The sequence below is a fragment of the Madurella fahalii genome (assembly GCF_045866475.1).
Source record: "Madurella fahalii IFM 68171 DNA, scaffold_6, whole genome shotgun sequence".
Taxonomy (NCBI): Eukaryota; Fungi; Ascomycota; class Sordariomycetes; order Sordariales; genus Madurella; species Madurella fahalii.
The window spans coordinates 53,026-74,270 of NW_027263976.1; the positions used below are offsets into that span (position 1 = coordinate 53,026).

At 53.9% G+C, this 21,245-nt stretch overlaps 5 protein-coding genes across 5 annotated transcripts; 2 read left to right on the forward strand and 3 right to left on the reverse strand.

The window, feature by feature from the left end:
• Positions 1 to 841: 841 nt before the first annotated feature.
• On the reverse strand, positions 842 to 2,051 carry MFIFM68171_10040 (Abscisic acid ABA receptor; the record flags this gene model as incomplete). The annotated part of the gene is made up of 2 exons (XM_071065459.1): positions 842 to 1,061; positions 1,126 to 2,051. 2 exons carry the CDS (start codon positions 2,049 to 2,051, stop codon positions 842 to 844), a joined length of 1,146 nt encoding a protein of 381 aa, XP_070921560.1.
• Positions 2,052 to 2,552: 501 nt separating this feature from the next.
• On the reverse strand, positions 2,553 to 3,812 carry MFIFM68171_10041 (Apolipoprotein/apolipophorin; the record flags this gene model as incomplete). The annotated part of the gene is made up of 1 exon (XM_071065460.1): positions 2,553 to 3,812. The coding sequence occupies one exon, from the start codon at positions 3,810 to 3,812 to the stop codon at positions 2,553 to 2,555; it is 1,260 nt and encodes a 419-aa protein (XP_070921561.1).
• Positions 3,813 to 5,206: 1,394 nt separating this feature from the next.
• MFIFM68171_10042 (Beta-xylanase) lies at positions 5,207 to 6,464 on the forward strand (the record flags this gene model as incomplete). The annotated part of the gene is made up of 3 exons (XM_071065461.1): positions 5,207 to 5,479; positions 5,547 to 6,182; positions 6,237 to 6,464. 3 exons carry the CDS (start codon positions 5,207 to 5,209, stop codon positions 6,462 to 6,464), a joined length of 1,137 nt encoding a protein of 378 aa, XP_070921562.1.
• A 5,579-nt stretch (positions 6,465 to 12,043) lies between these two features.
• Positions 12,044 to 15,819, forward strand: MFIFM68171_10043 (HET-s/LopB domain protein; the record flags this gene model as incomplete). The annotated part of the gene is made up of 2 exons (XM_071065462.1): positions 12,044 to 13,895; positions 13,955 to 15,819. The coding sequence occupies 2 exons, from the start codon at positions 12,044 to 12,046 to the stop codon at positions 15,817 to 15,819; spliced, it is 3,717 nt and encodes a 1,238-aa protein (XP_070921563.1).
• A 787-nt stretch (positions 15,820 to 16,606) lies between these two features.
• MFIFM68171_10044 (Transcription factor hoxa13) lies at positions 16,607 to 20,464 on the reverse strand (the record flags this gene model as incomplete). The annotated part of the gene is made up of 3 exons (XM_071065463.1): positions 16,607 to 19,445; positions 19,502 to 20,212; positions 20,286 to 20,464. The coding sequence occupies 3 exons, from the start codon at positions 20,462 to 20,464 to the stop codon at positions 16,607 to 16,609; spliced, it is 3,729 nt and encodes a 1,242-aa protein (XP_070921564.1).
• Positions 20,465 to 21,245: the final 781 nt, after the last annotated feature.

Consider the following 21,245-nt stretch of genomic DNA (forward strand, 5'->3'; position numbering starts at 1 on the left):
AAGACTGTCAAAGGCCCCTATGTAGTAAATTTATCCATTCAGCCTAGTTCTTTACGCGCGTGGCGCAGCAACACACCAGCACTATACACATATCTACGGTTGCCTTGTGTAGGTTCCGCCAGAAGTAAGGACAGGAAGTGCTTATCAGTCTTATCACACCCCGAATGCGGATGACTCTGCTACTAAAAGGGAGGATATAAGCTATGTCGAAGAGACGAAATTCCTGCAACCATTGGGCTCTAGGCTTCCGAATAAACGGTTAGTTCCTATAGCCCAAACAAGGTCAAAAGAATAAATGCAGATAGAGTTTCCTCTTATCAGATGACAATTACCTTACACGCGGGAACAGTGCTTGAATTGAGTGGGTCACGGGTATGGAAAATGGTATAAAATGTGATATCCTGTCTAAATATCACTAGCCTAAAGGGATTTAACGAAAATAGGTCCTCCATAAGACCCAGCATCCAGGGCTTTATCCTCGTAAACCCCGCCCTCTGATCAGAGCGCCCCAGATCCCCGGGGATAGTTTTTGGAAACTCGCTATTCCTATTGGTAACAGACGTATCTAACCTTACTATACACCTCTGAAATAGGAGATTGACTAACGTAACGAGAAAAACGCTAACAATAGTAGCGCTTATTAGGGCGAAGACATAGATGATCAGAATGAGGTTAGGCTAACTAAACAACAAAATCTGATGAAACAGAATGCACTCGACATGTTCCATGCCCATACCAAAGGCAAAGTATGATTAAGGTACTGTATGCGCAGCAATGCACATACCAGACCCACTATATAACAGGAATCAGACACCTAAGCTAGCAATGTCTAGAACATCACTTAAACGTCATTATATCCAAGGATCTTGGGTTCCTTTGTCTGATAAACCAACCAGGTCCATGCAGCACAAGGGGCATAGCTAGTCAGCGTCGAATAAGAGCGCCCATAGTCAGCCCGTTCAAACACTGATCCGGTTGGGTCTGAACTTTTCATGCGAGCTACGTTCTCCGGAGTAGCTACGGCAAGAAAGTGTTCACGCTCCGGTCCGTGATGCAGCGCTCTGGTTCCCCATTAGTACTAGAATTTACCAACAGGGCTTCGAGCATCAGGGTATGGAGACGTACAGTGCATTTCCAAATATTCCATGACACAGATTCGGCTCCTTTTTCAGAAGCCCCTGGATCCATATGCATTCTCTGCCCCTCCTGATCCCATGGTCGATCCGATCGTGCAAGTCTGGAAAGTAAGATCGCAAGGCTGACAACGAAATGACAAACCCTGGGGCACCGTGACAGAATTGAACCAAGCCTTTCCCGCTCCCCCCACTCTCCTCGGAACTGGGCCAGTTGCCGTCGGGTAGTTGCATGCCCAATAGCTTCTCAAGTACGGGCTGCAGCCGAGGGGCTAACGACGGCGATGTGAGAATGAGCTGGGTTACGATACCGATATCGCCGTGCACAGCGCCCAGGTAACGCCGGCCATGCCACTTCCAATGCGGACCACGGTTCAAAATGGTATTGGAGATCTCGGCGATGGCCGGATCCACGAGGCCATTGCTACCGGGAACCCAATGACGAACCATACGCAGTAGGTATAGCGTCCCTGCACGCCCATAGAGATTTTCGTCAGGATACTCCTCGACGGCCAGAACTTGGGATACCGACGAGACGAACTGGCGCACATGGCCCAAGTCCTTCGACACAGCGGAGCGCACTGCTTCATAGGCCAATTTCTCGTCGCTCACACCACAGCCGTGAGAACCAAGGCGGAGATTGTGGCCACGGGAACCAGGAGCCATGATGTACCGTCGGGCCCATTGTTCCGCCGGCTGGCCGGCAATGACCAGGTCAGGCCTGTGGGAAGAGACCTGTAGCAAAAGGTACGCTATGCCGGTTGGCCCGCTCCACAATCCCTGTAATATTTCGTGGGGGTACCTGTTCCGTGGAGGATAATTGGCAACGATATCCTCTAGGGCTGCAGTCAGGTAAGAATCTGTGTTGTCGACGGTGAGGAGGTCAGGTGAGTCGATCACGATGTATCTCTGATCCATCTTTGCCCTGAGCGAAAAGGTACTCCGGTGCGAGTGGCTCAGGCTGTCAAGAATTGCGGGGTGGGTTGTTGATAGCAGCCTGACATCAATTCCTTGGGCCTCATCCAAGTTTGTCTAAACGAAGATGCTGCAGAGGTAATTTTCTTCAGAGTGCGGCTTGTGTGGCCGTTTCGATCAGACATCGACCCGATAATGGCTGGATGGCTCGAGATCGATCGCTTGACGCGTCCTGAAGGAAGCCGAAGGTCTGGAGGGCAGGCTCAAAGAACATACGGATTCTGGCTTCAGCTTGTCGTCATGATGTCTACAAGACAGGTGCTTGGCAACGCGGGCTGCTGCCTTTGTGAAATGCGGGGAGTTGAGTGGGGTACACCGCCTCAATCCATGAGCCCGCCAGAAGCCGATGGAGGGGCATATCATCGGAGCAAACCGGAGGTCTAGGTATTAATTATTTGAGATATTGCGATCCCAAGAGGCTTTCTATCATATTGTCCCTGAGTCTCATTGCGACTCCTGCGCATTTTCGACGATTTTCCGTGCCTTGTTGGCCTTTTCCTGCAACACCTTTCGCAAGTCGTTCTTGGTTTCCTCCAACAGCTCTTTGCCTTCGGCCGAGTGCTTATCCACCACCTCGGCCAGCAGGTCGATGTTCTCTTGAAGCTTGCGGCCCGTATCATTCGAAGATGCGCCTAGAAACTGGCCCAATACCGAAATACTACTGTTTCCACCTCCCACAGTCGCCGGCGAGCCGCGCCTCCCGGCCGACTTCGCCTTGTCGACCGCTTGCTTGACGTAGTCTTCGAGCTTGCCAGTGTCACCAACCTCCCCCAATCTCCGGACTTGCTTGAACAAAGCGGCCACGTTCCCTTCCTTGAGAATGTCCTGGTTTCCCATGACAAGTTCCTTGACCTCAGGACTCTTGTCCAAATAAGGTTTTGCCTGCTCCAGACCCTTCTCCCACAGGTCATCGCCAATACGGCGGAGCTGCTGCGTCCGATCATCAACCAGCCTCCGCACCTTGTCTGCGCTCTCGCTGGAAAAGCCGCTAGCCATGACATCATTTATTTGTTTCCACGTATCATCGACCAGTTTCCTCGCCTCGGGCCCGTACTGCGCACCCATCTGCTTAAGCTGGTTGATCGGCCCGCCAACTTTCTCCTTCAGCTGCGGGTGGCGCTCAAGGATTTGATCGGCGGCGCTCCCGCTAAGGCTGGCGAGTTTCTTGGCCAAATCCGTCAAGGCGTCATATGCCTTGGATGCCGCTTCGATGCTGAGGCCAGCACGCGCAATGTCCTGGAACTCCCGATACGTCTCATCCACGATCTTGTCCACCTCCTCGCTGTGGTTCTCCCGGATGGCGGCAAAGTCATTGAAAGCCGCGTCAACATATTGACGCCCACCGGGGACCCAGGCTACATACGAGTAGCAGACTTGCTTGATCTTGTCAACGGCCTCGTCCGTATTCGGTGTTTTGTCCTTTATCGTGGCGGCCACTTGCTGATATCGTTTGTCCGTCTCTCTCGCCGCCGCGTTGAGTTTCCGGGCCATCTTCCCAGACGGCGTCATGATATAGATCCCATAAAGAAGCGACGCGCCAGCCATTCCACCCGCAACGCCCGACATGAAATGTGATGAATTCGCCCCGCCCGTTGTTGTCGTTGTTGACTGGAAACAACGCTGCGTTGAGCGGGGGTAACGGAGGAGCCGGGTACCGCGGGAGGCGCCGGGAGCTACTCGTGTTGCGAACCGACTTGGCAACATTGTAGATGGAATCTGGAAGTAAAGGTTGATTGCTGATTGGGCCTGGGCCTGGATTGCGCTGAGTGTTGAAATGTGGGTTGTGGTCGGCAGGAACGGGATGCTCAAAATGGTACAGTACAGTACAACCAGAAGTCAAGCTCAGCTTTTTAAGGTATATAAGGAACAAAAGCAACGGATTTGCAAGTGCTGTTTACCAAGGTACTCATTGGCATACAAATCAAATGACGTCCGAGATTCAAGTACCCGACTGCTCAACGGTCGGAATGACATCATTGCGTGTCTCCAGTCGGTGATGTCATTGCTTGAACGTGTAGTAACGTTATTAGCGCTTCAATGGTTCAGGCCAAACGCATTTGCCCGGATTGTTTGTCACCTCAGCTACCAATTACTTAATTAATATCTATCCGAAGCCTACGTAAATGGAGTTAAAGAATTACGAATCCCCAACCCGGCAATGCAGCTTGAAGAACCCGAGGCGGTACATTAGTTCTTGCAGTTGTGGATTTCCCCAACATGACAATCCAACCCCGCATTCCCCTCACTTGCCAAGCATTGGCACCAAATGGGTCCGGTGATAGACAACACCCAACGTATATCTCCAACTCCCGCCTGCACCCAGCAACACCGGCATGAAGGTAGGGAATGAGGATTTCAGCACGGAGCGGGTTATTGGCGTTTACACGGGCCTCGAGTAGTCTATACTTGTTGATTTTACAACTCAGGTTGAGCCCATCCTAAATTCCGTTTGCGCTACCAAGTGCGAGCATCGCGGCACATTGGCAAGTTGCACGCCCGGGTTCGCCAAGATGTGCAGTCCACCCGGCAAAATACAAACAACCACCCCATTGTTTTAACCGGTCTGTGGTCGCTGCGCAACGGCTGGAAGCCAAGAAGCACCGCCAAAGCTGATGACGGATAAGGTAGGCCTTTGGGGGATGCTTGGCGGCGCGTCTGTCTGCCGCTACTGATATTCGGCTGAATAGCAACACCATTAGCTCCCGCGTACCTGACAGCCGAGATTTCCTTTCCCTATCACAGGCCAACGGGTGGGTCCAGAAGCTCAGACCATGCTCCACGAGCCTGGTCCACGGCCCGGCTCCGAGGTGCTCCATTAGGTAAAGCAAGCACTTGAGGCCCCAACGGTCCAACCTCTGCACGGCACGCACCTCGGCAAGGGAACCACGAATCCCGGAAACTGGACACGGAGTTGTATCCCGCTATGGTCTGGGCCGCATAGAGAACGCTACAGTTCCCTTCAGGTGGAGATGCGGACCGCAAGCCCATGTCGAGAGCCGGGTGCCCTTAAAAGGAGAGCTTCCTGCCCGAACTATTCGAGGCACATCATGCACTCGTCTCTTTCCACTGAGGGGGCTTACTAAACTCGAGTCGTCAAGATGCATCTCCCTTGGGCTTCTTCGCTCCTCTTCTTGGCCGCTTCGCCGCTTGCCCTGGCTGGCAAGGACCACTGCCCACCAACAGATCACTCTCCACACAAGAAAGGTCTCGACCACTATGCCAAGCGGGCAGGACTGAAGTATTTTGGAGCTGCCACCGACTCCCCCGGCCAGCGCGAGCGTGCCGGGCTAGAGGCTGCGTATCCAACGTACGACCACATCATGTGGGAGTCGGGTGAGTTCGGTCAGACCACTCCCACCAACGGCCAGAAGGTTAGTGTGGCAAAGTCCCGTACCCCACCATCGTACCGTCCTATGCTGACATTATCCATGCGTGTAGTGGCTATTCACCGAGCCGGAACAAGGCGTGTTCAACTTCACCGAGGGCGACATCGTCACATCCAAGGGGAGAAAGGCCGGCATGTACCTCAGATGCCACGCCCTTGTCTGGCACAGCCAGCTCGCCCCGTGGGTGGAGAATACAACTTGGACCCCCGACGAGCTCCGTTCCGTCATCGTAGACCACGTCACCAAGGTGGTCCGTCACTGGAGAGGCCAATGCTATGCCTGGGACGTGGTCAACGAGGCGCTGAACGAAGACGGCACCTATCGTGAATCCGTCTTCTATCAGGTGCTTGGCGAGGAATACATCAAGCTCGCTTTCAAGACCGCTGCAAAGGTCGATCCCTTTGCCAAGCTGTACTACAACGATTACAACCTTGAGAGCCCCGGACTCAAGGTGGAAGGCGCCAAGAGGATTGTCAAGATGCTGCGGAAGGCAGGCATCAAAATCGATGGCATGGGTTTACAAGCGCACTTGATTGCTGAGGACCACCCCACACTCGACGAACACATCGACGCCATCAAGGGGTTTGCCGACCTCGGTGTTGAGGTTGCTCTGACTGAACTCGATATTCGGCTCAGGACACCAGCCACACCTACCAACCTAGCTCAACAGAGAGAGGCCTATAAAAATGTAAGTCTCGTCATGATTTTGCTATTCCACAAGCGTGCGCTAACATGCTCTAAGGTTGTCGGAGCTTGTGTGCAGGTCAAGGGTTGCATTGGCGTGACGATTTGGGACTTCTATGATCCGTTTAGCTGGGTTCCCTATGTCTTTGAAGGCGAAGGTGCGGCTCTTTTGTGGTTCGAGAACTTCACCACCCATCCTGCGTACGATGGTGTTGTCGAGGCCTTGACCAACAAGACAAGGCGCCCCGGCAAAGGTCCCCGTTCAGTGAACCTTTGGACTGCCTAACCGTGGGCGGACCGAGCATGGCATTTCTATTTGCCGAATGATAAATGTATACATAGCAGCACCGGTATTTGCCGCAGTCACGGTTGTTTAATCCATGCGACAGCCATAATCAGTAATTCCAAGCCACTTCACCGACCTGTACCTCTGCTTACAAAAGCAACGTAAACACGGCAAAGATAATTCTACTTGTGAACGATCATAACATAGATCAGATTAGGTCTTGTCTACCGGGTAATTCCATTGCGGTATTGTAAAGTTGAACTGGTAAAGACTGTGCGCTGATTAAGGTACCTGCAAATAGTGCTTCCCACTTCCTGTCCGTACTATATTACGTTGTCGTGCACTATGCATCCAAGCTAATGCTAATGTCCCAGTACTCCTTCAGGTCTTGTGCAAGGCTCCAGACGACGGACTAGTCAACAACGCCCGCTGGAGTGTTGCAAAGGATGCTTTGTCCAAGCTGCCGCTAGTTAGTAACTTAATCTATTTCAACGAACAGGGAGTGAACCTCGGGGCCAACTTGCAATCGGGAGGACGCAACAGCGGGCACGCTGCCCAATAGCTGCACAGACCTCGCTAAAGTTATCTGCGCTAGTAGGAGTCGTTGGTGCTACGGGAATGAGATTCAATATTGATCCTAACATGACATGGGCCTATGTTCATCACTTACGACCACCGCAGTCAAGGTCGGCAACACCAAGGACATCTGTAGCGCAGCATTGGGCCGTCCCGTAGAGGCCACTGCAGGGAACGTACGACTGACGCTCGCCAACTGATGCTGGAAAGGCGGCGGCAATGCCGGTGATTACTACCACGGTGGTGGCAAACGTGATCTTCATCTTGAGAGTTAGGAGAAATTGAAACGCAGAAATTTTCAGCTGTTCTCTAGTCGCTCGAGTTTGGTGACAAACGTGTTGCTGGCCTGGGTCTTTCATGGCAGACAAGATCGGATTTATAGACGACTAGTCCGTAGCTGTTGGCACTGATGGCGGAATTCCTTGCGAGCGTTCTTCGAAATCAGGTTTACGGGACATCATCATGGAATTCAAGAGTGTGGTTGAGCAATTGCGTCACGAGAGGCGACATGGAAGCGTCACAAAAATTAGAAACAGGGAGGAATGGGAAGCCTTTTGTTGGTGGTTCGTTCTTAAAAGTTGTTGCTATAGCCAATCGTCGAAGAAAACTGGAAACCGCGTATTTAGCCAAGCCATCGATTCGCCCCATGTGGTCTGGCCCCTGATAAGGATGAGGGGATTTGACAAAGAACAATAATCCCTGTCCTTATGACAAACGGGTGCCCTACACTTTGACTCACCAAGCAAGGTACGTCGCCTGGCACGAAGTTTAGATAGGGGTAGTAGGGCCGCCCGCCCTTTCCGGGGTGGGGTCCAACATCGTCGCCTCGCCCGGCGCGTAACAAACTTGTAACGGAAAATGCCGACGCGAAGGCCTCAGTAAGACTGGGCCTTCTACCTGTTGCGGCGCATTCTAGAAAACGAGCATCCATGCGCAAGGTAGTCTACTATGATTGATGCATCTGGAGACGCGTATGTTTGTATTTGACATCCTCTTGCTTCACCCACCGACCTTAGCTCCCTTCCTCATCAGGAGCGATATTCAGCGTCCTGCAATTGTGGTTCTCACTGTCCTGCTCCTCCTCGGGATGATACTGAACTGCTATTAGGGAGGTAAAGAAAGAAGCAAAAAGTAAGTAAGTATTCGTTTTAAATAAGAAGCGGCTATCACGAGCAGGTGCTCGACGCCATCGCCAAGGAACCCGGCCGCTGCGACCCGCCTCTGCTCGAAATCAGCCGTCCATTGGAGTAGATCTCTTTGAGCAGATCTTCCATACCTTTGCGGAATCACAACTGATGGAGCTTTTCATTTTCCACTTCCGGCAGACCGGGTATACTTTGAAGCAGGTCTTCCTTCTTACACCGACATACGGCACAGTCGGTTAGCCCAAATCTCGAGGAAATTCTGTCAACCAGGTTTGGAAGTGAGGATGCTGAGACGAGCTGTGAGTGAGCGAGCAGGCACTGAGCATTGTGGCCGGACTGGAGCTTCGGCCCACGGTGTGCCCTCACCTTCCCAATGTTCGACGATGGCATATTTACCCAGGAAGGCGAGGCGTGAAACAGAAGCGTTCCCGACTTTGACTGAGACTTCAACTCGTCCATCAACAGTATGAAGATCTCAAGCTTTTCGAAGAGCCGATGGACGACCTATTAAACAGTTTGCCGCAATCTTGGGGGGGGGGGAGGGGGGATAATCGGTCTGCAGCATCTCTTCTTCGATTTATTTTGGATATAACGACTGCATTTCTCTTCGGAGTATCCATCTGCAGTTTCAAGTCCTCGCCCGGCTCCCTGGAACAGAAGTTTTGCTGGGGCTTTAGCTTGGTCCAGAGTTACATCATCCAGCGCTTCGGTTGTTCGATCTCTACTGGCTCACTGAAGGGCGCAGTTTCCGCAAGGCTTGTTGCCAGGTTGACACATTTGCAGACAGGTTGATCGATAAAAATCTCCGAGGAGGCACTCCTTCCGAGGATGATGAGACAGATGCTGGGAGGTACGTCTTCTTGAGGACGGCGGCCAAGTCGTTCCTGGATAGGACCGCCTTAAGGGGCCGCATTGTCAACATCTTGGCCACCGGACGTTACACGACGGCTTGACTTGTTTTATACACTCCGTGGATCATATGGCCCCGTTTGAGCCCCCATTGTCCACTCACTGATACTAACTACATGCTCTAAGACACTCGAAGTCCATGGAAAAGGTGCGTGCCAAGATTTCAGCCCTAGGGGATGGGGAGCCCTTGACAAGGGATGATTTGCGGAAACTGAAGTACCTTCGGAATGTCATTAACGAAGGTAGGCCGCCTCGCACATTAATCGCCAGGCTGCCTTGATACTTACCGCTGCTAAGGACGGTTAGTGCTTCAGCTGTATCCCTCGGTCCCTCTCAAGACTCGCGTTGCTGCAAAGACGACGGTTCTCCCAACCGGCGGGGGGCCGGACTGAAAATATCCCATCCTAATACCAGTTGGGAGCGCGGTTGCATATAGCGTTTACACGCTGCATTGTCGTCCCAATCTGTTACGGACTCGACGCTGAAATGTTCCGTCCCAAAAGGTAGGATGATGTTCTTCCTTCTTCAAGGATCAGGTCCGCCAGAATTATGGCTGTCTACCCTTCAGCGGCGGGCCACGCATTTGCCTAGGGATTAGGTCACAATATCTTCACGATTTTGAATTTAGATAACGGGATGGCAAGTGGATTTCGCTTTGGCCGAGGCAGCTTATGCTATCGCCCGCTTCTTCCAGCGATATCACGGCATTTAGCTCCCGGAAGGGGAGACGGTTGGGGTTGGTGTTGAGATGTAGACCATGACTCTCGTGTTGCCGATCACAGATGATAGCAAGGTCAGTTAGACTGAGCAGGAAGCTCATAGTAGCCAAGTCGACCCGCAGGTGTGGTAACGACTCAAACATTGTAAAGCAGCTAGATTTTGGACTGTGTTTCTGCTCAAGGAGGACAAGACGATCAAACCAGACAGGCAACAGAGGACAACTTACATCCCCTTTGCCTCAGCGGAAACCCAAACACTTCAAATAAGCTCCGGCAGAGATTGCCAGGAGGTGGGAGTAAGACTTAGAATTGGAGCAGGAGTCGAGAGCACGAAGCAGACAATTCCCTCCGTCCGGGTCATGGCACTTCGGCGAACTCGAGCAGGCGGTCAATTTCACAAGGGCCTTACTCTATGTCAACACCGAGCGAAGCGGCAACAGCGAGCCTCGAATCACTCGGAATTCAGGACAGCGGGTCTGAAGGGCTGTCCTCGCCGTTTTGTCAATATTCATTATCTTGTTCCACAGCAATTCGAGTATTTCATCGGAAGGCAACAACGAATGATTCCATTGAAGGGAGAGTTTTGGCGTGTTAAGGCCAAGGTTTGCCAGGAAGCCCAAAATCTTTGTCTTACACTGCCTTCCCGGCTTGGAAAGACTAATTCTCTCCCCGAGATCTCAAAGAGAACCGCCACATCTGGGTATGAGTTGTTCTCATAGCTGGTTCTGGCTACAGCTCCGCCGTGATCTGAGGTACTGGGGAGTTTTCTGGATAAACTATACCACTGGGGTTACGGCAGAAGGATTCTTTGGCATGCTGGGATTGTGCCCAGTTTGACCGCCTTCTCCCGAGTATGGGATTGCAATGACATCAAGGAAGACACTTGCTTTACTCCGATAACTCTCCCTCTCTCATCTTTAATCTTCAGTCCTGCTGCTTTAATACATTTTCCGCATACTCTATCAATTCAAGCTAAGAGGGAGCAGAGATAACAAACATATAAAATAGGGTCATTGGCACGGATCTGAGCGTTTGCGCTATGGCAGCAGCATTCTGCCCAATCCACTGATGAATCTACCTATGCTTGGCGGTTAATACCCTTGGCCTGCGGAAACTTTGAGCCGAAAGAACCTTACCTATGCTACCGGCCCAGACCTGAGCGACCCAATTAGTCCAAACGCTCACTAGCAAAAGTGGTTAATCTGCTTGGTGCATGACAACCTCACTTGCGGTTTAGGTCCACCATCGGCTTCCGTCCAGGCCCATCAAAACAAGATGGACATGGTGCATCTCAGTCAACAGCTCAGAGTTAGGGCACAAACTTCCTGAGCCCTGGTTTAGCCGCAGGATTCCATTGCCGAGAACCGGCACCCAGAAGCTGCAAAAGAAAGGAGTTTGAGGTACCCATGAATGAATGAAGGGATGATATTGGGTGGGTTTCTCCGTGCTTGCGATCGGACCGGGCCGGGTGCTTTAGGTACCTGGTGTAGGTCGGAGGATCCACACAACCTTCGATCCGACGCCCACTTTCATCTGGAGGCGTAGCTTAATGCTGCGCTGTCACGTGTATGACCCATGAACTTCTTGTTTTGGAATTGGTTGTGTGAAGCAGGCAGCAGCGTTTGCACCAACCCCGCAGCTCGCCGACAGCCAATGTGGGGTGGTGCCGCTCAACCCGCTGCGATCGGATTCGGAATTTGTCGCGCCTGCAGTAGGCACCGAAATAAACGAAATCAAATCATGTTGGAGCCGGAAGCTGCGATGGCCTCCCTAGCATCCCGTCACCCCAGGCGTCGCCACAACTGACGGCTGTTCCGCCCTTTCTTGGTGCAGTAGTCGCGACTTTCTCCCCTTCATTTTCTGCCCGCTTTGCCTCTCGAGTCCTTTGAGTAGCTTGATGCGCTTGAACCTGTCTTATCACTCAGGCCCCCAATTGGCATATTATCAGTCGCCCTGGACGCATATACGACCGGAGAGCATCCCCTACCCCACCAGTCATAGAGCATCGAGTTGGAAAATCGACTCGGCACTGGCCAGATCTCGGGCAGCTTTTGCTCACCCGGACTAAGGGACTCTTTGCCGTCCTTGACCTTAAGCCATGCTCTGATCGACCATTATCCGCAGAGCGCGTCTGAACTTCGGAACTGCATCACAACCGTTCCACCGGCGCAGCCAAACAGGCCGCCAGAGAACCCCGTCTTAGCTTGGCATCGCCGCTCGTCTCATCGCCATGGATTCCTTTATTCCCATGGGCGGCGTTCAGCTGCCGGCCTTCCAGCGCCGGCTAAGCCGGCTCTACAACGACACAAAAAGGTCGTCCGACTTTGTCAAAGAACCACCTCACCATGCCGAAGCCGATCCGGAGATCAAGGTGCTTCACCGTAAACTCCGCATCCAGAAAGACCGTCTAGTCACGTGGGGTTTAGAATGGTCGGACCCCAATCAGTCGGCCGAGGTCCTCATTGATTCCTCACTTTCCAAAGCTGGTCTTAGCGAGGTTGTCGGCAGCATCATGTCCACCATCAAGGATATCTTGGCCGAGGCCGAACCGCTTTGGCACAGCTCCCGCCGCCTAGCGGGAGAGAGAGTTGAGCCCGAGAACCCTCCAAAGAAGGGCGAGAAGATTCAGATGGTCGTCTGGGACAAGAACAGGTTCGAGGACCTGGTTCGCGACTTAACCACCTCGATAGACACGCTCTATGACCTCTCGAGGACGAGATCGTCATATGCGCAGGCACCGGCTGCACTTCGGGAGAGGCTCTCCAGGCCAACAGCTGCCCCAGAAGACTTCCGCCCGTTCGAATCATCGAGGATCCAGACGCCTCAGCAGATTGATCCCAAGTCGCTAACCAACCTGCGCTCCATGCAGGCTGAGCCTATGACGGAGCTAGCCGAGAAGGAGCGTTCACGGGAGATCGTCTTCATGAGTAAACAAGCCTACGCTGAGCTCACCCAGGGCGCTGGCGGGAGGCAGCCTCATGCGCCGCTTCTTCTCGAGTATGCCTCGTTCGACTCAATATACTCCATGACGGGCATCTCGCCACCGATGGCCCGTTTCGAAAAGCTCTCAGCTGGCCTCCAGTCAGAGCCACAACGATCTCCAGGGTCGTGGACAGGCTTGCCCCGTTTGCTTGGATACTTTGAGGACATGGAAAACTCCAGATTTGGTCTCGTCTACCAATTTCCGCGGACATTTAACCCTGTCACCTTCGAACACCTCACCCAGAACCCACTCTACAACTTGTGCTCCCTCGCCGACCTCCTAGCACGTCCGGACTTCGAGCCCAAACTTGAAGCCAAGTTTCGGCTGGCGGCGAACCTCGCTAATACCGTCTTTGATATGCACGCTCGGGGTATCACTCACGGGAATCTCGTCGGTGAGAACGTCTCCTTCTGCAATGCCGTGGGAACCGATCCCGAAGTTAGCGGTATTACGCAAGGCGAGGTCGACATCAGGAGGCCCCTAATCTCCTCATTTGACTTGTTCTCCGATCCACAATCGCAGGACATCCCTAGACCCTACTCGCTTTACAGACATCCTCTCGATCCCAGGAACAGCGCCGAATCGCCGCTTGCCAACAATGCAGACTCCAAGACTTTTGACCTCTACTCACTGGCCATGGTTCTCTTGTCCGTTGGTCTTTGGACGAAACTCGAGAATCTGGTTCCCAACATGGAATCTCCGACGCTGCCCCAAACCGTTCTGGAGCAGCTCGCGATACGCTGCGGTACGCTCTACATGAAAGCGGTCCAAACCTGCTGGAACGCTGTGGACCAGGAAATGAGTGGCTTCCACACGACGGAACAGATTGTATCCCGCGTCCAGTTCAGGGCAAGCCGTTACCTGGAAGCTTGCTGTATCCTGGATGGAGTGAGCAATCTGGAAGAGCGTCTTGGTGACGATCTTGGCGAGCCCCGACCTGAACCTGCACGGCTCAGCACGTCATCACTTGCCGGGCCTTCGAAGGACGCCAAGTCCGAAAAGCCTCGTATTGGAACCCCGGCTGAGGGCAAGCCGGAGCAACCGAGCAGCCTTGTGTCGCCTGTTGCGCGCCAGCCAGAGGCCCAGGCTGAAACTCAAGGTGAATACATCCCAACCACTGTAACCTACCATGTTCCCGCGCTCACACTCAACTCGCAGCTCCCACTACTACCGAGGATGCCACCCAAAAGCCGCCAGCGAAGATGCGGCTCTACCCTCACATCCCCCTGCCCCCAGAGGTCATCGAGCAGTGGAACACTGTTTTCATGCCCCAGATTAACAGCGCCCTGAGGCCCTTCTATCGGAAGAATCCGGAATCGGTCGAGATCTCGCTTGAGTCGATCGGAGAGTCGCCCCAGAGAACAAGGCCCACGGTCCTAGTAGTCTGCACATCTGTGAGCAAGGTCAGAGCCATCCTGAAGAAGAAGTTAGGGTCTCTGTTCGACGGAACTGGCGGTGTGGGACTGAAGGTGTGCCGAGGTCAGGTCCTTCGGTCGCGAAAGGATCCTACGAGGCGGAGCAAGGCCAAGTCTCGGGATGATGGCCATGGCGATCTGGTGGCCGCTAATCCTGACTATCAGGAACGGCCGCATAATGGGGCCAGCATCGGGGCATGGATTCGCGACCGCCACCTGCCGCCGGTCAGCCTAGGCGGGCTCATCATGGTAGATGATAAGCAGTATGGGATGACGGTCCATCACATGCTCGATGACCCGGATCAGGACCAACAAAGCAGAGATGCGGCGGGAAAAGAAGGCGCTCCCAGGAGCATGGCTGGACCCCAAAGCATGCCGGATCTCGCTGCATGGTATGCTGAGCAGTACCAGAACAGCGAGTCGGATCCCGATAGCAGCGGTACGGAAGACTACGCTTGCGAGTTTTCGGATTCGGATTCGGATACTTATTCCGAATCCGCCATCACGAGCGAGTACTCTGATGAAGAGGAAGAGGAAGAGGATCAATACGCCGAGCCCGGGGACATTCCTGGCGTGGAGCCGGGGTGTGGAGAGGGGTATATAGTGACACAACCCGCGTTGGACGACGTCCCGGAGGGGTTTTATCCGTCATCCGAGACCGAAGATGAAGACCACCTTGACACATACAGCCTTGGCGAGATATATGCATCAAGCGGGCTTCGGCGGCGCATGGAGAACGGACTCTTGCATGAGATTGACTGGGCTCTATTTGAGTTCAGTGAAGAACGGCTTCCCGGCGGTAACCTCATCCCCCATCTCGACTATGCGCCCGCGGCCAACGAGCAGTGGCCCTCCACCAGCGGAGCGACGATTCACCCCACTTCAGTCGTACCATCTTCGAGTCTCCCTGGCCTCCAAGTGCAATGCATGGCACGGACGAGCGGGCTGCAAAGCGGCCTAATTCTGCCGGCCGTAGCATCAGTCAAGATTTACGGACGCACCTCGCCAAGCCAGATTTATCAAGTGTCGGGCACACGCCCTCAAGGTCACAACATCGGCACCGAGTCGCACCGATCATTGCCCATGGGCATCCCAGGCGATAGTGGAGCTTGGGTGGTGGATCGGGATCAGGGCCAGGTGTGCGGCCACATCCTCGCTTGGAGCGAACGTAAGCGGGTGGCATACATCTGCCCCATGGATGTGCTGCTCCTCGACATTGCCGAGACCCTGGAGGCAAACGAGATTCGCTTGCCCGGGGGCAAAGTCATATTTTCCCGCTACTCGCACAAGCTGGGGCGGACATTGACGCAGTCGAGCAAATACTCGGCTCAGGTACCAGAGCCTGGAGAGGGCGATGAGGAAGATGAAGAGGTGCCCAACCCGGTTTCTACATTTAACAAACGTCGGCCAAGCCGCCGATCCCAGTTAAGCCACATGGGCTCGGACCATCAAAGCCGGCAAGCGGGAGACGCCGGTGGGTCAGGAGATGATGCTGATGACGATTCCTGTGATGAAGCTGTCGACGTAGAGCTTGTGAAGGATATCAAGGAACTGCACATGTCGGAGCAAGGAGTACCGATGGAAATAAGGAGATGGGGTATTGTTTGAGACCCTTGGGCGTTATGTCCGCGTACTTAGGAATACCAGCATTGTCTTTAGTACCAACAGCGGAGAGTAGTAACACGCTTTCAAAGTATAAGTATTTAGGTTATCAACCTGCTAATTACGGGCAACTCATTCTTATTCCATTCCTCCCAAATATTGATCAATTTCTGCGTTAAGATGTCACTTCAGGAAGACAGTTTTGCGTAACATGGAATAATTAGGCATCCAGGGATACCGTTGCGCCTGATACCAAACTCCGGTCGTCAGCCTTACAATCTTTAACCGGAGAGCCCGGTACGATTGATAGACGTTATCGCAAGGCATTGCGTTGGAAAGGAACTTGCTATACATTGTTTACCACACATGATCAGTGGGTGCAGGGGGTGGATAACTAGATGACGAGCTGCACTGGCGCCTGAGATTGGTTGATACGCATCGATTGTGGAAGAAACCCTGGAACGAAACAAACGGCCTACCAAAAGCCCCTAAAGTAAGAGAGAGGGTATATACTAGTGATACAACAAATGAGAGACTCGACCTTTCTAACACAATCCTTTGCGACCTGTCATCCCCCTGAGCTCTCTCCTAGAAAGCCTTTGCCGTAATTTCCCCGGAATGAACCCTCCTGTCCTCAAAACGAACCCCCACCCAGCTTCGCTTGATCTGATAAAACAGTGGGCAGCAACAATGCTCGTCATCGTGGATCATCATCTCGCATCCCTCTCATGAATCCTAAGCTAGTTTTCCGTTTGACTCTGGCATCCCCCATCACGCCCTTGTCCCACGAGTCTCACAGCTCATCCCTCGCGTGAGATACCTTGTCATTCACAGCTTCGGTGGCTTCGCTTGCGGCGCTGGCAACTTTGCTGCCGACGCTGTTGACAACCTCACCAGCCTGATTTACGGCAGAGGCAGCTGTTGCTTGGGCGGCGCCAGCAAACCTCGACGCAGAGGAGGCACCTGTCTCGTACGCTGCGCTTAGCCGGGAGAACACACTCTCCGAGAAGGCTGGTTCTCTCCCGACCACGAGTTCTGAGATAATGCTGCTGGCGGCCGAGTATTGCCTGGCAACTTCTTGAGATCCTGCTACGGCATAGAGGTTAGCCGCGCTACTGGCTGATGCCGCGCCATCACCAGCGGCTGAAGTGGCTGACGAGGCATAGTCCGTTGCGGCGCTGTAGATGCTCGAATACCACGGTGTGGGTGTCGGCGCACCGTAAACTTGAATACTGATCTTTGTAATCACGGCTTCCCAGCCGTCTCCAACCCGATCTCCAGCAGCTGAGGCCGCATCATAGCCCGCAGCCGCAGCCGCTGAGATGTTCTCACCCGCAACGGACGCAGCACGCGATGCACTAGCACTGGCAGCAGACATAACTGACGAAGCGCCCTCACTGACGACTGAAGCCACAGAAGCAGCCGATCCGCTAGCCACAGAGGCGACGGACGACGCAGAACCCGCAAGGTCTGTTGGCGTGGGACTAGCCGTCATGGAGCTAAAAGCCGAGCTAGCCGCTGCGAGGAACTCGGAATACCTAGCATGCGCCACGCCCAGCCCAGCATAGTAGTTGTGCCTTGCGTTGTCGAGTAGCTTACTGACATGTTCCGCCGGGGTCGATGGAGTCGGAGTGGCCAAACCGACGGCGATCTTGGCGCTCTCATACTGTTCCTCAGCCCACGCGACACCTTGCTGAAGGCGCTCAGCTGCAATCGACTCGACGCGAGACCAGCCCACATCCGGGACATCGGGAATTGGCAGCGTGGTCGGCAAGATGCTCCTTGTGGTTGTAGTGCCTTGCAATTGGCTCGATGCAGCCCTGAGCGCATCGTCGAGTCGAGAGCTTGCCGACGCCATTGCCTTGCTATACGCTGATGTCACTGAGGCAAGCATCTGTTCGTGTGCAGGCTTCGGGGTTCCTCGGATTTGGGCAGATACGATGGACAAGGCCTGTGAGTACTGGTCATTTGCACGGGACATGGCTACTGAATAAGCCGACTTGAGATCGTCGCGCATCGACTCCATGGCACTCGATACATCGTCGAATGTGTCGTCGTCAAGTATCGGCCTGCGACTGGGGACGGACTGGGCGGCTGCGCCGAGAAATGCTGGCTTCACGGAAGATGTAGCATCCGCTACTGTCGGCTCCGTGGTAACACTCTCAACGGAGTCTCTTTCGTCCAGTTCCGCGCCTTGCAAATGGGGAAGTTGAGCAGCTCCTGGCACATCTTCCACCACTTCAGTGGCATTGCTGACAATCGCTGGTTCCCCAAATATGACAGTAGAGGCGACTTTAGGCGTAACAAGATCCTCATCGGCACTGGACTCGTTGAATTCCGGCGCCATGCTCTCGTGATCAGGGGTTGCATCTGAAGTGCGTTCGACGACGCTAGAGAGTTCTTCAGAAGCAGAAGAGGTGGTCTCGACGTTTGAAGAGTCGGTCTTTTCAGCTCCCTGATTAATGGGTGGAAGGGAAGTCTGAGAAGACGTAGTTTCCGACTCGGCGAGCGCGCTAGGCAGATCCTGAGTCGCGTCACCTGGACCTGCGAAACTGTGCGTACCGTCCTCGATGTCCTCGGCGCCCTGGCTAATGCCCTCGTCGGTCTGTGCGGTGACGGCATCTGGGACTCCGCTGGCAGACCTTTCAGCTGTTTCCGCGGCGAGTTGAGCAGCCTCAACAGCCTCCGCGGCCTGTTGCATCAAGGTGCTATCGAACTCGGGGGTATCATCGCCTGCGATAAGCTTCCAGTTGGCTACTTGCTTGAGACGTCCGAGCTCTTTTGCGGTCGACGCAGCAACCTTCATCGCTTCGTCTTCAATGTTGGCGGCTTCGATTTGGGCAGCCTCGAGGCTCGGATGAGTTACGATGTGGTTCTCGAGGTCGCCCTTCCACTCATCGAAACGGCTTTTGAGAAGATGGTACTTCGCCCAATCCTTATACGTGACACCGTCCATCCAAGCCCACTTCATGCCGATCTTCTGGAGAGCCAGGTCCCGAATGTTCTCGAGGATCGTGAAATGGGTTTCTGCAGCTTTGGTTATGGCGGCTTGCATCTCCGCCTCGTAGTTCTCGCGCCATGTACGCACATCCTGTGCCTTGGCCTTTACCGCCATACCTGCCTGCCGGATGGCCCTGATGAGCTGTTCCTGGCCTTGTTCGGGAGTCGTGCTCCCCTTGTTTACATCTCCAACGACGTCCAGAATGACGCGGCGAAGTGCAACTAGTTCCGACACGGCGGCTGCTTGCAGCTTTTCAAGAAGAGATTTGCCTGTGATTCTCGCATTGCGTCGAAGCATCTTCTTTGCGATCTCCTGGACGCGGTCATCGATCTCCGCTGCGCCCTCGTCAGCGGCCTTGGCGTATCTTTCTTGCCAATCTTTAAGATCAGCCGCGACGATCTCGCGTGCCGTACGGCGCACCGGGTCTGCGCTCTCGAGTCTTTCGTCAACCTCCGGGGGCGGGATAGGCTCTATTGTCGACCTCGTCCGGGCAGAGTCAGCAGCAGTACGAACGCCTTCGGTGTGGGCGACAGTAGCAGATGAAGGCGCCGACGACGGGCTGAGGGTCGGTGAGGTCGTGGGAGCTGACAGCGCAGGCTTGGTAAATGAGGAAGTGCTCTTGGTTGAAGAACTACAACTTGGTCAGATGAGCCGCACGGTGTTGTTAGAGAGTGGATGTGAACCAACCTTGGCGATGTGTCCGCCAGCGGCTTTGGAACCGACTTCTTGCCACTGCTGTACCGACCCAACCGCTTGCCAATCTTAACGAGCTGGGGTTCGACGTTCTCCATGTACATGGCCCTGAACTGGGGCCACACAGTTGCGTCAAGAAACACGTACGTCTTGTTCCAACCCCAGATGAACGATGGCACCACGGTGTTGCTGATAACAGCCGATGTTACCCGATAACCCTCCCGTACGTGTGGTTGAATGTATTGGTACGTAGGCAACAGTAGCTCGTGGTACGTCTGGAGGGTGTTCGTCCGCGCTATGTCGTAGAATGGGGCAACGGCGGCCGAAACGCGGTTAATATGCGGCGCCAGACTCTGCGCGTACCGGGCTTTTGCGAGTTCCTGGGCTTTGGTGATTTGGGGTTGAACACTCTTCTCCCAGTGCGCGATGCCAAAAGCCTGCGCCTGGTGCAGCCGCGGGGCGCCGTGCTGCTTGGCATAGCTCCAACTTGGCGTGACGATTACGCGGTCGACAGTGTTGTAGTACGGCCGTACTAGATCAATATACGGTGCCGCGTAGGTGTCGTAGTAAGGCTCGAGGTGCGGTGCGACGGCGTGTTTGAGCTTGAAATACGGTTTGCAGATGCGCGGTGAGGTCTCGTCGCAGGCGTCGAGTGTAGCAGGGCATCGGAGGAGGATTGTCAGGATGGAATACCAGGTCAATAGTCTGTGATAGCGCCGGTTAGCGATTCCAAAGCATCGCTACAATACCGAACTCAATCGAGAAATGGTTCGCTTACCTGGCGACGATACTAACGGTACGGGAGAGTATCCCCGGGCCGCTAATCTCAGCCATGTTCTTCTTGCGCCCGACCGCGTGGCCATTCAGTGGTGATTTAATTGCGCCATTGATGCCGGGAGCGGGCTTAGAAGCTTTCGAAGGCCTTGGTTCCTTCAGTGTGCCAGTCGCGCCGTCCATGATGCGACGTGTGGTGACTCGGGTTCAGCGCCAGGCTGGGAACCGCTGCACAAGGTCGCGCCGACAGTGAACGCCGGGTGGCGATTGACAGCTTTCCCTCTAAATATCAGCACAATCGCGTCCTGTCTGTTGATGGCGGTTCGGCCACAGGCCGCTATTATGAAGAGGGTGGAATGGAATGGAAGTCGTTGGGTCGGTTAAAATGAGCTTGGCCACCCCCGGATTGCACTTGGTTATAATCAAGGAAACCAAGAAATGCAGGGGATGCGCCGTCGTCCAAAGATCAAACAAACAAATCCCGACTGGGGATGGTTATGAAACGAAGACTCGGATCAAGGTCGTTTCTGGGCATGCAGAAAAAACAAGCCCTTGCAAAATATTTCCAGGTTGACGGTCTGCCCTCTTTTTTGGCGTTTGTTCTGGGAGTTGCGCCAACGTCACAACCTCGATCTGGTTTCTTCACGAAGTGGTTTTGTGTGACGCAGCAGCTCCACGGCAGCCTCCACGGACGTCATCTGGCGCAACCATATTCGTGTGCCCATCCGGTCCAGTCCCCTTGGCGCGTCGGATCCCGGTCTTAGGTCTCTAAATTCCCATTTGCATACCGTACAGAGTGCAGTAGAATCCCTTTGGCAAGATATTCTGTTCTCTCAGATGCACCAACCTCGAGGAGCATCCGCCGAAGAGTGTGTGTTTCTAAGGTTCTCCACGCTGGAGAAGGCATGTACTGTACGGTACACAATTACGGTAAATAACCTTACGGACGGTGTTTATCCCTAGC